At 43.4% G+C, this 17,465-nt stretch overlaps 1 protein-coding gene across 1 annotated transcript in view; it reads right to left on the reverse strand.

The window, feature by feature from the left end:
- Nucleotides 1-1,062: 1,062 nt before the first annotated feature.
- Nucleotides 1,063-17,465, reverse strand: part of ppp2r5b (protein phosphatase 2, regulatory subunit B', beta) — a gene marked incomplete at both ends in the record, with an annotated part of 60,256 nt that continues 43,853 nt past the window's right edge. The window contains 7 exons of the mRNA XM_083640538.1: nucleotides 1,063-1,285; nucleotides 2,388-2,489; nucleotides 5,988-6,115; nucleotides 6,470-6,589; nucleotides 7,304-7,354; nucleotides 10,280-10,333; nucleotides 17,191-17,299. Of these exons, the coding sequence (XP_083496664.1) occupies nucleotides 1,063-1,285; nucleotides 2,388-2,489; nucleotides 5,988-6,115; nucleotides 6,470-6,589; nucleotides 7,304-7,354; nucleotides 10,280-10,333; nucleotides 17,191-17,299 (787 nt within the window). The remainder of the gene's footprint in view (nucleotides 1,286-2,387; nucleotides 2,490-5,987; nucleotides 6,116-6,469; nucleotides 6,590-7,303; nucleotides 7,355-10,279; nucleotides 10,334-17,190; nucleotides 17,300-17,465) is intronic.

A 17,465-nucleotide genomic window follows, 5' to 3' on the forward strand; every position in this document is an offset into this window, starting at 1 on the left:
GAAGAAGGAACATTATTGTACTTAATATCATTTTCATCGTAATCATCTTCGTCATTGGTTATTTAACCTTGAGGGACTTTAGGCTCGTCCTTTGGTGGAACCCAACGGGATGGGAGAGGAGTTGGAGCTGTGTGAGAGAGCCAGAATCAGGAGTGTGTGTATGTGTGTGTGTGTGTGTTTGTGACTGTGTGTATGGAATGTTTCATGGGGATTTTTGGTACGTCAATTAGCACGTTTTTCTTTTAGATTGTTGCCATGTTCGACTTTAAAAGTAAAATTTGTTTGACATAACTGAATTTGCAGCCAGTAGGTGTGTTCCTCTCTTCTGTGTGTGTGTGTGTGTGTGTGTGTGTGTGTGTGTGTGTGTGTGTGTGTGTGTGTGTGTGTGTGTGTGTGTGTGTGTGTGTGTGTGTGTGTGTGTACTTGTGTATCTGTTCTGTGCGGCAATAGTTTTGGGGACATTTGTGTGAAACTGCCTCCTTTGTTCAGTTGTGTATTTTGCTATGCACGCACTAAATCAGCATTTCCAACCAAAATGATGAATATGAAGCCACAGTAGGCCGACAGATCTTCTGACTTAGTTGGTTAAATGTTATAACATGTTAGAGACGCATGTTTGCCTCGGATCCAAAAGAGACATTTCATCTCTCATTTGGACTCCCAGGCTCAGCAGAAGCAGGCCAGCACCCCATGTTGGTTCCTGGTCGGCAGTGTATTAAACCGTTAATGTAATAATTAAAACGATGGTCCGCACTTTCACATATTATGAATCTTCTGATCTGAAACACAATGTGTGCACAGCAATAAAGTGAACCAGTTTCACACAACTCATGGTGAAAAAAAGGGCTACAGTATTTGTACCCTTGCATCACCAAGTTAGCGCCCTGTCGCCAAAAACTTTACGCCCCGGTGATACAAGATGCACTGAATCATTGCCACTTTTTTTCTGTCTGAGCTCTCCCAACACTTTCACCATCGACTGTCACGTCTCCCCCCCCTCCCCGTCCCCCCCCCCCCCCACCCCCTCCCCCACACGCGTGTTATCCGATCTCTCCTCGTCACCTAGGTGGCGCTCTCCCCGGCTCCGGAGGAAGAGGCCCCGCTGGGCTCGGGCTCGGGCTGATCGGAGTGGGCCGTCTGCGGGGAGGGCGGGGCGGGCGGCTCCCCTCGCTCCTGGAGGTTGCGCTGGTTCCGCGCCGCCTCCGTCAGCATCTGCAGCCGGCGCTCCTGGTGCTCCTCCAGGCCTCGCCACAGCTCCGAGCGCTCCCGCTCCCGCTTCAGCTCCCTGGGAAGAGAGGAGGAGGAGGAGGGGAGAGGGGGACAGACAGAGAGATGAGCTGCTAAGACAGCTGAGGAACTGTGCGTCATGATGCAACCGCTGGACTGAAGGGAGACACGTTCATATGTCTTTCTCTTATCAAGCAGAGGTCAAAGTGGCTGTGAGGATTGTTGGGAGTGAGGGATGGTGGAGGGAGAGAGAGAATGGTTGAGAAAGGAGGGATAACTGTATAGATGATGGCAGACTGATGGAAAGGTCGTGATCATTTTAAAGTCCTTGAAACATTTAAGAAGTTCCATTTCCCAAAAGTGTATCCACTATCTTGAGATAAAACAAGTGATGGAGAGAGAGAGAGAGAGAGAGAGAGCGTGAGAGAGTATATATAGAGAGAGAGGAAGAGGGAGAGAGGGAGAGTATAGAGCACTGCTGACCAATTTGGGGCCCGCGGGCCAAGTTTGGCCCACGCTCTGTTTGTTTTGGCCCGCCACGGATTTGGGGAAAAAAAATGTTTTTTTGTTGTTGTTGTTTTTTTATTTATTTTTTCCCGATTTTATATCCCATTTTTATCCCCCATTAGTGCTAATTTACTTTTATTTATCCTGGTTATTGGTCCATGTTTAAGCTCCCCACAAATGCAGATGTTTTTTTTAATATATATAACCAATTGCAAATTATTACAATTACCAAATAGATAAAAAGTAGATTATTATATTGAAATGTTATTTTAGATTTAGAATGTTAATTTTCTATAAAACACAATACATTTTAATGTAATTCCACAGCGTTTATTTTTGGCCCTCGGCCCTCCACCCAGATTGAGTTTTGGCCCTTCGTGGGAAAGAATTTGGGCACCCCTGGTATAGAGAGAGAGAGAGAGAGAGGGAGAGTACAGAGAGTTTGACAAGGGGTAATGGTGGAATCATGATGTCATCCACATTATAAAGATGTCATATGCGATACATATTGAAGATATGAAATAGAATGTGACGGATAATGATTTAAAATATGACTTAGGAGCTTTCTATGTCTACCTCTTGTTGTTAATCTTGTCTCCCATGACACAAACACACACAAACGCAAACACACAAAGCGAGTGGGTCACACTCACTTCTGTTTCTCCACTTTGTAGGAGGCAGTGAGGTCATCAAACAGCTTGCTGTTCATCTCCATGAAGGTCTTCAGCACGTTGTAGATCAGAGACACAATGGTCCTGGTGAGAGGGAGGGAGAGACACGAGAAGATCGTTAACAACATCTCTTTATTTACCTTCTCGTCATCTTAAACCCTAAGACACGAGCCATGTCCAGGGGGTCCACAAAATTATTTGAGAGGGGAAAAAAAGTTTTGTTTTTTGTGTTATGTATCCACTGGCAATTTTACCAGTGGTACATGTAAACGGCCGCACACATCTGCAGCTGACATTATTACTGTATTTCAGAGACTGTACCCAGCTCATTTTTAAAGCTAGAGTGAAGATCCATGTATCATATGAAACTAGAAGACCCAATGCATCCAATGGTACCAACTATATCATGCTAGCTTGTTGGGAAGGCAGATAAATAACGCTCCAAATTTAGGCACAATTTTGGTGAGGGAAAAACAGGCATGGCCATTTTCAAAAGGGCCTCTCACCTCAAGATATCTGAATGAGAATGGGTTCTATGGGTACCCACGAGTCTTCTGATTACAGACATGCCCACTTTATGCTAAACCATACAGTCATTTTAAATGTCATGTCTAATTGCTAAAAGACTGATTTGTTCAGAGCTTTCTGACAATCATTTCAATAAGGAGCAATAAATTCATTATTTAAAGTTGAAGCACTTACTGAACGTTAGCTTTATAGACTGCTCATTTTAAATATCTGTGTTTATTAGGACTATAGTCTTGCATACTGCTGAGTTTCTGAAAGCTTTCAATATTTATATTATAATTTATAATTTGAGATTGCCTTCTATTTGCACCATCTTCTGCTGTTGATGTGATCACTGTGCTGCATACTGTACAAAGTCAAATTGTTCATTTGTAATATGATTATTCACTGTGGCTATTAAAAAAATGAATCATGAAGATGAATTAGCCTACTTGAAGAGTATATCGGCTATAAATGGTGTCAAGTTTAGTGGTGTTTATCACGATGAAACAGGTCTGAAGTATTTAGGTTGAAAAGTTTTAGAATATAAATTAGTTCCAATCTAAGAGTACAAATGTGGTAGGGTTAATACACATTACCCATACACATGTTTAATCGGGGTTACGATTATGAGGGGGGTCCTTGGAAAATGTTCTGCCCCCTGTAAGGGGATCCCTGGCCCCAAAAAGTTTTGGAACCCCTGCCCTAAGGGACGGCGAGACAGAAGAAGAAAGACAATGCCACAACAATCTTCTACCTTTGTGTGGGATAGCTTTATTTGTTTTCCCACTATTTGTGTCCCCTAGGATTATAGATACTGGTTAAAAGAATGCACCAAGTTTTTTTTTTTTTACTTAGGTTATGTGACAGCGACATGACCCATGTGTTCCTGGTAGATCATTCACTTCAGTGCACCATGCTAACACCTTAGCTGCACTATGCTGAGTGATAGCTCATCATTGTACTCTGTATGAAAAGGTGGGTTGGCCTTCTCTTACCGTTCGTAGAGATCAGCATTGTCTTTTATTTATTTATAAGGCCTTGTGCGGTAAGCTTCCACTCTATTTGTCTTCACATTAGACTGGTCACTCCACGTATGAATAGTGAATCAGGAAAGACCGCTTTTATCTTTTATGCTCCTGATAGATGGAATAAGCTTCAGGACTGTCTCAAACTGGACCAACTGGTCTCTATAGAATCGTTCAAAGCGCTACTTGAGGATGCATTGCATAGGACTTGCACCCGTTTTACATAGCCCTCTTACTTGTGTGCTCCTGTGATTTCATATGTTTGTATTGTTTTCATTGTTTGAGTGTGATTGCATTGTTTTATATATGCCACAGTTCCTATTCTGATTTGTATTGTTTTAATTTGTGGTATTTGTTGTAATCAGGGCGTCCTTAAAAAAGAGAGCATGCTCTCAATGGTCCTCCCTGGATAAATAAAGGTTAAATAAATAAAATAAATAGCATACTAGCATGATCTCAAAAGTGATCAAATGAGAACTTGCAGAAGCTCCAAAGCTAAACGGTAATCAAATGATATGTGGCTAAGTCTGGCAGCTTTGTGTAGATTGGTAAAAATGTATTTAAAATATCTTAAAGAACTATAATACGGTTTTGAACTAGGAGGGACTACTTTCCCTGTGGGCGGATAGATAGGTGACTTAATGTAGCTAAAAATGACTGCATAATGGATGATTATGTGGTCGCTCACCTGAAATAGTTCCACAAATAAACCTGACTGCACCAGATATACTGAGATAATTCAGATAATTGAGACTTAGAGAGATTTATTGCCATTTGCACAGGTAGCTACGGGACAGTACAGGTACATTGGAATTCTCGTGCATAACTCTCCCTGAGTCAGCTTGGTTTTAAAACAAACGCCAATTAAAAGAGCAGCATGGAAACAAATAATAGATACAGCCTATCAAAAAATACACACTCTGAAAAGGGCACACTATATTCATGACTTGCACGGAATGTTTGTTTTTGTTGTGGCGGCCATCTTGATGACCGAATGCACCACATAGTACCTGTTTTTACAGTGTAGGTCTATGGGAGGACTGTTCAAAACTCTAACTGCTCTTTCATACTTTAAGCTAGACACTCTTTAGCTTTTTACTATCTTTTGCACTTTTTGAGAAATGCACAGTTTAAGTTATATATTTTTTCAACCTTTATAATGGGAGCCTATGGAGCCAAGCTAGAGCAGTGATGTCATAATGATGTCATGTTAGAGCAGTGATGTCGGGGGCACAGTGACGCAGTGGTAGCACTGTCGCCTCACAGCTAGAAGGTCCTCGGTTGGATTCCCGCCTGGGATGCTGTGGGCGCTGTGGGAGTGTGTCCCCCTTCGGTGCCTACTGCCCAGGTGGGCTATCTTGTGAAAGGGCCTTTCTGTGTGGAGTTTGCATGTTCTCCCCGTGCTCCCCTGGGGTTCCTCCATACAACATTGGTATGGACCCCCACTAAAAACATGCAAAAGATCGTCACCTGACCAGCGACAACTACAGTACGTCAGAAGTTGGTCCCCGGGTGCTGCACTGAAAAGCTGCCCACTGCTCCTGGCTGCCCCGCGGAGGAAGGACGTGCCATGTCTGGGTCAAAATGAGCAGAGACTGTATTTCACCGGCCTCCGTCGGCACGAGTGTGTGTGTGGCCCTGCATGCGTGTGTTGTAGTGGGTGTCATGTGACAATAAAGACGCTTCTTCATAATTCACTCTAGCTGACTTTCCAGGTGGCACTTTTGACTACATTCACACATATTTAAACTGTGACAGTTCACACAACTTTAACATACATCAAACCCTTCAGCTACTTCTGCTCTCACTCATAATGTCAAAATATCGTTTTTGAGATATTGACGTTTGTTTGACACAATTGCACAACAAATTGAGGGCATCAAACTGGGCATCAAGATGGCGGTGTGTGTGTGTGTGTGTGTGTGTGTGTGTGTGTGTGTGTGTGTGTGTGTGTGTGTGTGTGTGTGTGTGTGTGTGTGTGTGTGTGTGTGTGTGTGTGTGTGTGTGTGTGTGTGTGTGTGTGTGTGTCTGTGTGGGTGCCACTGACTGGTTCCAGTGCTCCTTGGAGACTCTGTAGAGGGTGGCGAAGACCAGCGGCAGGATGACTTGACAGTTCTCCTCTATCAGACTGAGGATGTACTCGTTGTTCCAGAAGTACAGAGCCCTCTCCGCTACCTGCAACGGAGAGAGAGAGAGAGAGAGAGAGTGAGAGAGTGAGAGAGTGTGTGTTAGGAAGAGAGAGAGAGAGAGATAATACTTGATTTTAATTCATCAAAGCTGTTTCAGAATTCTACTTATTAAACAGATGGTTTTGCCCCTAATCTCTCCACTAATCCAAGTAATCATCCGTTTGTTTTCTAAATCATCTATCATCTGATTATATATTTTTTTACAGTGATAAATCACAGTTGCTGCTGTAGGCAATCAGATTACTATAATCCAGCTCATCATAATCCACTTTACCCCCCAAACCTGGGTCTGTTTTAATCTGAGAGGGAGAGAGAGAGAGAGAGAGAGAGAGAGAGATACCTGGAAGTGAGGGCTGGAGATACAGGCTGCAATCTGTTTGAAGAGTGGCTCCTGGACCCGGATGAACTGAGATGGCTCGATCACATCCAGGATCTCTTCAATCTCCCCCAGGAACATCACCTGGACAACACACACACACACACACACGCACGCACGCACACGCGCACGCACACACGCGCACACGCACACGCACACACACACACACACACACACACACACACACACACACACACACACACACACACACACACACACACACACACACACCGATTGATTAATCGTTTAGAAAAATATTTAAGAAAAAAATAGTAAAATTCTCTAGTTCTCTGACAGTAAACTGATTATCTTTGGGTTGTTGACTGTTGGTCAGTACAAAAGACATCTGAGGATGTCATGTTGGGCTTTGGTGAAAAAGTGACCCTTTTGTGACATTTTATAGACCAAACGACTAATCGATCAGCCGAGAAAATAGATTAATCGCTAATGAAAATATTCGTTAGTGGCAGTCCTATGTAAAAGCAATGCTCTATTTGCTGTGTGATGCACCCAAACACCAGCACCAACATCACGACTTTTCCATCCAGCCTGTTTGGAAACTGAAAAACGGCATCAGAATTCTTTCCTCTTACATGGAAATGATGAAAAATAGCTGGCACGACTCCAACAGTGGGGTTATAATAGGATGCAGTGAGGGGGTTGTAATAAGATGCAGCGAGGAGGGTACAACAACAAAGTGTTGAGAAATCAGAGCAGTGAATGAGGTTATGTCTTTGCTGGCTGACTAATAGCAGAGCAGAAGCATCTGTCATCGTCTCTTAATAGGAGCTGACTCACTTCTTTCTGCGTGCAGGTTTTGGGCCAGTACTTCAGCAGCCCTCTGATGATCTGCAGAGAAAATATGAAGCGCACAAATATTATAAATAAACACTGTAGCACATTGTTATTATCTCAGACGAGCATTTGGATGGCATCCATCCGTAACGTCTCCATTACGTCGCATGCACACTCTGGCTAGTGCGTTGAAGCAGCTACGAGGAACTTTCAACTGGAAACTGGTCTAAATTGAATACTGATGCATCACATCTTACCCAGAGTGATTTAAAGAGAGAGTGGCGCCAACGGAAGTCCAAAAATGTTTGATAGTCAGACTCGCGTAGCTATAGGGTGTGCGGGGGAAATAGTTCCAGGAAGTATGCTTGAATGCATAAAATAAAGCTGATAATATATCACTTGATTCTTTAAACGTCTTAGCCTTTCAAAGTACATCACAAACGGCCCATTCTGCTGCAACTCTGCAGCGCTGCTTAATCCAGAATCGTACTTCCGGGGAACTATTGCTAGGTGAAAAACTGGTCCATTGGAGTGAATGGAGATGATGCAAGTCTAAAGCCCCGCACACATGATCCGTGGTAAAACAGCTCTGCGCCCGCTGTCTCGTTGTTTTCCTATGGGAGGAGCGGTGCCTCCCAACTATGCGGCATCGCTACACTTGGCGTCGCGAACCGGTCAAATTTGCCCCTTTGCGCTGAGGTCAAAGTTCAAATTGTTTCAACTTTGACCTAGTTGCCGCTGACCTTTCTCCGCTCTACCTCGCTGTGAGAGAAGAGAAGATGGCTTCTCATGTGGAGGCAGCTTTATATCTCTATGGCTCTGATCCTGCCTACATCAGCAAATGAGACCATCAGCGAGGAGATTGGTGATTTCTATATAGTTATTCCAAATGCCTGTGTGCTGGTCATGCACAGCGGGACTTCCTGTGTTCACGTCCGAGTGAAACTGTTTGTCATTTTTGCTCAGGCCGGCGAATGAACCAATAATGTTAACCGTATGGGGTAAATAGCGAGTCAGTAAGTCCCTCCCCTTCCGGTCGGACCCTATGTGCACCAGCGTAAAAAAAAAAAAGAATGGTGGTGGTGATTATCCTGTTTGAATTGCGCCATGAGGTACACATATGATGTTTGTCAATTTAAAAGATAATTTAGCAAGTCAGCCGGTAGGTTAGCTGTGCCTTAGTTACGTCACACGTAATGTACAATTTTATTTAATTTAATTCCAGTAAACACCTATTTTATTTTATTCTATTTTTATTTTATTTTATTGTATTTTACTTTATTGACTGTTTTTTTACGTTTAGGGAGATACTGTGTGATACTGTGTTATGCTATGCTGTGTTATGTGGATATTTCATGCCTGAGTGCGAGCAACTGCAACTTGTCCCAATTTCCCCCCGGGGATCAATCTTTCTGATTCTGATTCTGATTCTGATTCTGATTCTGAAGTTAAGAAAGTCGCAGTTTGTGGCAGGCGCGGACTGCATAATCGGGCACGTCGGGCAAATGCCCGGTGGCCTGGCCTGGCCTGGCCTGCAAAAAAAAAAAAAAAAAAAATTGCTGCCCGCAGTCAGGCCACTCACTGAACAGCAGGCCAGGCGCCGCCTACTGGTTTACTAGTGTTTTTATTACTTTATTCAGGGTTAAAGTGGGTGCCGTTTGAAGCCCAAATTTGGGCCCAAATTTGGGCTTCAAACGACCCAAATTGGGCTTCAAACGGCCCAAATCTGGCTTCAAATGGCCCAAATTGGGCTTCAAACAGCCCAAATTGAACTGAACCCGTTCGTCACGTGCGTCACAGTCCATTTCAGTCTGAAAACATAATTTGTCTGAGATGACAAGTTGAGAGGCGGGTCATAGTATCATGTCGATGATTTGATTTGAGTTAGAGATTATAGTTTTTGTTTTTTGTTCATGTTTCTAACAATTGGCCAAGTTAGTAGTTAGTTTATGGGATAGGAATTCTGCCAGATGACAGGCACTAGGCGCCATTTTCTACTTCATTTGGAAGAGAAAATTATCCGGAAATGAAGATTTGATTGACAGCTGCATGTCGTGATATGATTGGTTGAAATGGGGTCGAAATTTGATAGTACTAGGTGACGTCAGCAAACTGTACATTACTGTTATCAATGAAATCTTGAAAAATGAACTTTTCACACTGAAAAAGTGTGAAAAACTAAAGAAATTAGATTTTTGTGATTTTTTTGCATACATTATTAAATAGGTGCACTGCATAGTGCATACCCAGGTATTTGAACTAAAAGAAAAGAAAAGTCATTTTTGGGTTCAGCTCGACTTTAAGGATGTTTAGAAGGCGGACAGTTTCAGGGTGTGCTGTTCTGAAACCTGGCTGTTTTGGTCTTAACACTTCTAAATCTTGTTTGAGAGGGCAGGAGGTTAAAGAGGCTGTTTGTTGGGTGGGACGGGCCCCTTAAAATTGTCAGGGCCTTCTTTTTAAGCCTAGCCATGTATATTTCTGCTAGGGGTGGGAGATTGCATCTGATGATTTTGGATGCACTGTGCACTGTGCTGAACTCAACAAGGATAAAAGAGAACGCTTAGCCAAACCTAATGACGGCTTCATGTTTACTGTGATGGTTAATATCTCAATCTAGTTTTTCATATTGTGCAAGAATGAATGGCTGCGTAATATCTCCGACTAACAGAAACCAGCAGGGAGGGAGAATGGAATGTAGAGCGGAACCAAGATGATTGTCACTAATTTAAAAACACACACTGGTATTATCTTTAAACAGGGATGATGCCAAGTTAAACCAACCTAACCTCAGTTTACCCCCCTATAAACGCTAAATCTCAATTTAATTTACCACTACATCACAGGTCTTAACTGCTACACTGCCGTCAGGAAGGAATGACACGTCATCATGCTTGATGATCATCATGTGATTGGTAATAATAACATTAATTGACGGTGTGTAATTGTGGCATGAATGTTGAATGGTCGTGACAAACTTACATATTCAGTGACCGTAGCATCTTTCTCCATAAACTGCACCACACAGTAGGCCAGCTGTGAGGACAGAGCAGAGGTGGTTAGGACACGCACGCACGCACACTCACACAGACACACGCACGCACGCACGCACACTCACACAGACACACACACACGCACACACGCACGCACGCACGCACACACACACACACACACACACACACACACACACACACACACACACACACACACACACACACACACACACACACACACACCAAGGTTATGCATTTTGTCACTAGTTTTTATTTTTTTATTTGATTTTGACATTTTGTGTACAATCCCAGTTTAGATTAAGTGGTTTTGCTTTAGTTTAGTTTAAACATTTTACTCAAATTAAGCATTTTCAACTGAGTTGGGCTCCACACAGCTGCCCACCGCTCCTGGCCTGACCATGGAGGTCGACGAGCCAGGATGGGCCAAACGCCAAAGTCAAATTTCACGGCGTCTGTCGGTGTCTGTGACTAATAAAGACGGGGTCTGTCGGTCAAATTGTATTGTATATGTGAATGAATTCAAGAGCTATTTTACTATAGCTCTATTCTATAATGAAATTAGCTAGCTGTATATGCTTTTTAACCCCAACTTAAAAACAGCGTGAACATAATGATGTCGGATGTCGGAAATCTCGAGTTGAAACTTCCAAGTTCTGACTTGTCTTAAACGCACATGACAAAGATGGGGGAAAAAAGCAAATTTTCTCTATAATTGTAATTCATTTTAATTTGTTTTGTAAACACACAGTTTCAGTTAGTTATCGTTATTTTGTAAAGCCTAATTTTTCTTTTTGTTTCAGTTAATGAAAATGTGTTTTTTTTCACACCTGGTTTTGATTATTTCATATTTAGTTTTCGTTAACGATAATAAAATTGACACACACATGCATGCACACATACAAACACACACACATGCACACGCACACATTCCCTGAGGCTGACAAGGAGACAAGGGGATCTTAGCCTTTATCCCTCAGGATTACACACCGTTAAAGATCGGAAAGAGACGTTTTCCAAGGGGAGATCTGTCACAAGTGTGTGTGTGTGTGTGTGTGTGCGCATGCGTGCATGTGTGTGTGTGCCTGCGTACGTGTGTGTGTGTGTGTGTGTGTGTGTGTGTGCGCGCGCGCACATGTGTGTTTGTGTGTGTGTGTGTTTGCGCGTGCAGGTCTATTCCAAAATGTACATCAGCTCTTGTCTGCTCTTATGCAATATGATCTGCAATCATTTCCTATTATCCAGTGTGTGTATGTGTGTGTGTGTGTGTGTGTGTGTGTGTGTGTGTGTGTGTGTGTGTGTGTGTGTGTGAGAGAGAGAGAGTGTGTTTGCACACACTCACACGTGCCTGCGCGTGTGTGCGTGTGTGTTTTGCGGTTGCCCCCTCCGCCCAGGCCGGTTGCCATGGCGAGTGGGCACCGTGGCGACGGAGAATGTGTGTGCGTGTGTTTACTTCGGAAGGAGTGATGTCACACACACACACACACACACACACACACACACACACACACACACACACACAACCGCTTAAGGGCAATCTCAGATAGAGTTTAGACCTCCTTCAATCCCTCCCTCCCTCTCTCCCTCCCTCCCTCCCTCTCTCTCTCTCTTTCTGTATTGGTGTCTTTCTGTCTCTTCCTCTGTGCTATCTATCCCATCTACCTTTGCTTCCCTCATAATATTATTGTATTCTGTTCTAGTCTATTTTTAGTAGGGTTTCAATTAGTCAAAAAGTCATTATGAAAATAAAGTGGATTGTTGTTACAGATAGTAAAGTTTGTGTATTTTCATAGTTACAGATAGTAAAGATTGTGTACTTTCATAGTTACAGATGTAAAGTTGTGTACTTTCATAGCTACAGACAGTAAAGTTCATGTACTTTCATAGCTACAGACAGTAGATGTTGTGTACTTTCATAGCTACAGACAGTAGATGTGTACTTTCATAGCTACAGACAGTAGATGTTGTGTACATTCATAGCTACAGACAGTAGCGTGTGTGTACATTCATAGCTACAGACAGTAGATGTTGTGTACTTTCATAGCTACAGATAGTAGATGTTGTGTACTTTCATAGCTACAGTACAGACAGTAGATGTTGTGTACTTTCATAGGTACAGACAGTAGATGTTGTGTACTTTCATAGCTACAGACAGTAGCATGTGTGTACTTTCATAGCTACAGACAGTAGATGTTGTGTACTTGCATAGCTACATACAGTAGATGTGTACTTTCATAGCTACAGACAGTAGATGTGTACTTTCATAGCTACAGACAGTAGATGTTGTGTACTTTCATAGCTACAGACAGTAGATGTTGTGTACTTTCATAGCTACAGACAGTAGATGTGTACTTTCATAGCTACAGACAGTAGATGTGTACTTTCATAGCTACAGACAGTAGATGTGTACTTTCATAGCTACAGACAGTAGATGTTGTGTACTTTCATAGCTACAGACAGTAGATGTTGTGTACTTTCATAGCTACAGACAGTAGATGTGTACTTTCATAGCTACAGACAGTAGATGTGTACTTTCATAGGTACAGATAGTAGATGTTGTGTACTTTCATAGCTACAGACAGTAGATGTTGTGTACTTTCATAGCTACAGACAGTAGATGTGTACTTTCATAGCTACAGACAGTAGATGTGTACTTTCATAGCTACAGACAGTAGATGTGTACTTTCATAGCTACAGACAGTAGATGTGTACTTTCATAGCTACAGACAGTAGATGTTGTGTACTTTCATAGCTACAGACAGTAGATGTTGTGTACTTTCATAGCTACAGACAGTAGATGTGTACTTTCATAGCTACAGACAGTAGATGTGTACTTTTATAGCTACAGACAGTAGCGAGTGTAGATGTTTTTTTCTTTTCTTTGCTCATTCTTGGCATGTGCCTCCACTGTGGCTTTCTGTTTCACATCGTCTCTTCTCTTCTCCTTTCATCTTTTATTCCCGATCTTTCTAACTGATCTTTCTATCTAACTGATCTTTCTCTCCAACTGATCTTCCTCTCTAACTGATCTTTTCCTTATTTGTCTCCTCCTCTCGTTCCATCCCTGTCCTTCATTCACACCACAACACGCTTCCAGAGGCAGAGAGAAGAAACGAGGTATAAAACAAGAAAGAAAAGTGGGCCGACGAAAGGAGGGATGTCAACGCGTGAATAAAAAAGAAAGCAGGAAAGAGAGGGGGATTAAGAGGAACATGCAGAGCGGTCAAACTGTTTAAAGTATTAGCCAGGCATCCCAGAGATGGCTTGGGGCATTAGTGGAGCGGCTTGGGGGCATTAGAGAGATGGCTCGGGGTAAATATGATGTTGGATTCTGTTGTCAGGCCGGGCTTTGTGGCCGTTGTTAGGCTAAGGATTATGGGCACTGTAGTGTGTTAAGACTAAGGTTTTACCAATATTGATTTGGCAAGGTGCCAGGTCAAATATGTCTCTATTTCTGGTAATGAACTGTAGAAAAGTACACGGTGGCCGTCTTGCCTATACGGCCTGCACAAGCCGCCTAACCTCAGAAGAAGAAGAAGAAGAAGAAAAACAATCCTTTGATACTTTTTCAGTTCTTACTATTCATTTGTTACATATAAACATGACAATACGTGATCTGTGATTCATGCAGACGTACTGTTTCACTTATTGGAAGTTCATCTTAGTAAGAGTCTCAACTGTGAAAATTCTCAGTAGGCACCTTTCTTGCTACTTACTATTTGGCAATCTACTGTAGGACTCTAGCTTACAGTTTTCTTCTGTTGCTGTACCACTAATGTTTGGTATTACAATTCAATTACAACTGAAATCCCACACAGGTTGCCTTTAAGGAACCACCGAAACAACTGAAGCAAACAATAAAATGGAATGGAATAAAATGTTCCGCCAATAGACATCCGTAGTGAAAAAAACATCTCCTTTGCTCGTGAATTTAATTTTCAGACAATAAAAATAGAGAAACTTGCTTATATTGTTTGTTTATTTTTTTGTTTATATTCACTATTCCCTTTCTGTCTCAGCTTCTGTCTGTGCTTTTTTGCTTTGTGTGGCTCATTTGATTGTAATGCATGGGATGCATGTAATGCACACCAGCTAACACGGTCAAAGAGCATGGAAGGAAAGAGAGGACACTCCGGCCATTTTTGGAAACAGAATGCACCTCGCAGTGGTCAGCTGCGGTAGCGCGGGCCCCTATAATCAGCCTCTCTAAACAGTAACTCAACGGGAGAACACTCTAAATTTCGTGGATTCACATCTTTTCTGGGCGTACTGTAAATCTTGATTGAAGTGGTGTAGTGCAGGGATGTAAAACAACAACCATATTGTGGAAACTAAGCAAAATTTTTCGTTTTTTTCTTTTAGTTTTTTCAAGATAAATAGTAAATGCAAAGGACCCGAGGTTAAAACCACGGCAACGCACTTCTGACGGAGTGGACGACAGCCGCATTAGCTATTTATCTTGAAAAAACTAAACAAAGAAAACGAAAAATTTTGCTTAGTTTCCACAATATGGTTGTTGTTTTACATCCCTGCACTACACCACTTCAATCAAGATTTGCAGTACGCCCAGAAAAGATGTGAATCCACGAAATTTAGAGTGTTCTCCCGTTGAGTTACTGTTTAGAGAGGCTGATTATAGGGGCCCGCGCTACCGCAGCTGACCACTGCGAGCCTGTGCGAGGTTCTTTTGGCGCTGTCACGCTTCCAAAAATAAAAAATGGCGGAGGCTGCTGGGCGCTGATGTTGCAATGGGGCAATATGGAGCTGTCAGTTCTTTCCATAAAAGTTCTTTGACACGGTGGAGAGTTGAGGACTGAGAGAGCCAATTAGATAACGAGGGATGAGAGAGCCAATTAGATAACGAGGGATGATTAGGTGGCCATGATTGAAGGAAGGCCTGTGTGGGAATTTAGCCAGGGCACCGAGGTTACACCCCTAGTCTTGCGAAGTCCGGATCCCGATGGGATCTTTATTGACCACAGAGAGTCAGGACCTCAGTTTAACGTCTCATCCAAAGGACGGTGCTCATTCACAGGACAGAGTCCCTGTCTCTGCCCTGGGGCATTGGGGAGATTGTTCATGACACGAGAGGGAAGAGCACCTCCTACTGGTCCTCCAACAACACCAACTTCCAGCACCAGACGGTCTCCCATCCAAGGACTGATCACAGGCAGGCTGTTTCTGTGTGCTGCTCAGATGTTGCTGGGATAATTTGATATGCAGATCCAGAACTGGGGCACTACTGCAAAGCCACACCTACAGAGCCAAACTGCTGTCCACTAGCATGCTTTCCCCCAGTGACCCTGCCTGTCAAAACTGTGTGTGTGTGTGTGTGTGTGTGTGTGTGTGTGTGTGTGTGTGTGTGTGTGTGTGTGTGTGTGTGTGTGTGTGTGTAAGGGGGGGGGGGGGCTGGGAGTGTGTAAATAATGTATGTGAGTGAACCGTGGGGAGAAAGATGGAGAGGAGAAATGTAGGGCACGGTGATGTTGAGATCCAGAACACACACACACACACACACACACACACACACACACACACACACACACACACACACACACACACACACACACACACACACACACACACACACTCACACACACACACACACACACACACACACACACACACACACACACACACACACACACACACACACACACACACACACACACACACACACACACACACACACGCACATAGGAAGAGGCTGTCATCCCCACTACACACACACACCGCCGACCAGTCTGTGAGAACAAACTGTTCTCTCTGCATAATCAAATAATTTTTGACACAAATAAAATAGCCCCCCTCCCACACACACACACACACACACACACACACACACACACACACACACACACACACACACACACACACACACACACACACACACTGAGTAGGCCACCCTTTGAATAATCAAAATTATGATAAAGCAAACATGCACAGATTCTGCTGCGTGTACGGTAATAGGCTAGTGTGTGTCTCTCTCTCTGCAGTGTGATGCATGACTCAAGTCTCCCCTCTAGTGGTGAAGGAGCCACACTGCAAGAACTCCTCATTACCACTCAAATGTATTTTCAGCCACCATCATGTTCAACTAGTAGAATTAACACACTAAGAAGGGCTAATTAAGCATATCTCTTAATCTCTGTTCTTCCTCTGTACTGTCTATCTATAAATAACATCCAAATACTGTATATCTATAAATAACATCCAACAGTTCAAACAGTAGGCATCACATGTAGTTGTTGCATGAAACCCAAGAGGTCAATCTTAACTTGTGATTATGGGGATTTTGGTGCAGCTGAGTGTAAAGGAAGCCCTCTGTGGACTATTATTACTAGAATAAACTGCAAGCTTGAAGGCAAAGGAGCCGCTGTGCAACCATTACATCAACTAGGAGCCAGTCATCTGACGCTGTAGCACAAGTGGAGGTCTGCGGCCCGCGGGTGCTGATACATTTACATGTACATTCTTTTCCAGAGGAATTCTGGGGGAAACACTAGTAACTTTTTGGCCTAAAAATGATATATAAATAACATCTAGAGAACATACACAGAACACTGGCATGGAGGGGCAGTGGTAAGGAAGACAAACCTGCCAGCAGGGTACACCACGTGTCCCCCGGCAGTGACTCTAAACATCTATTTTTGTATTTTTGCTGCTCTGTTATGACATTTTCAGTGTCACAGGTAACATAGTTGGGTGTCACTGTTGGGCAGAGTTTATAACTTTTCTTGACTAGTTTCTTGTGCCACAGAAAGACAGAGAGTGGGGTGGATAGTGTGACTCTGACTATGCTATGGCTGTAATGCTAGCCAGAGGCTTTCATTACAGTATGTCACAATCGGGACATGTGATGATGAGGATGATGTCACTGACCTGTGCATGGAAGATGGAGAGGGACTTGGCTGTGTGTAGCGGGATGAGGACCCGGACCAGGAACTGCTTGTGTTCCGACTTCAGGGGCAGAGCGAAGCCATTGATGATGCTGGAGAGGAGACGAGACGAGAGGGGAGGAGAGAGGAGGGGAGAGAAGAAGATGGGAGAGGAGAGGGCAGGGGGGGAGGGGAGGGGAGGGGAGGGGAGGGGAGGGGAGGAGAGGAGAGGAGAGGAGAGGGGAGGGGATGAGAGGAGAGGGGAGGAGAGGCGAGGGG

Source organism: Poromitra crassiceps, assembly GCF_964638095.1.
Source record: "Poromitra crassiceps genome assembly, chromosome: 7".
NCBI lineage: Eukaryota > Metazoa > Chordata > Actinopteri > Beryciformes > Melamphaidae > Poromitra > Poromitra crassiceps.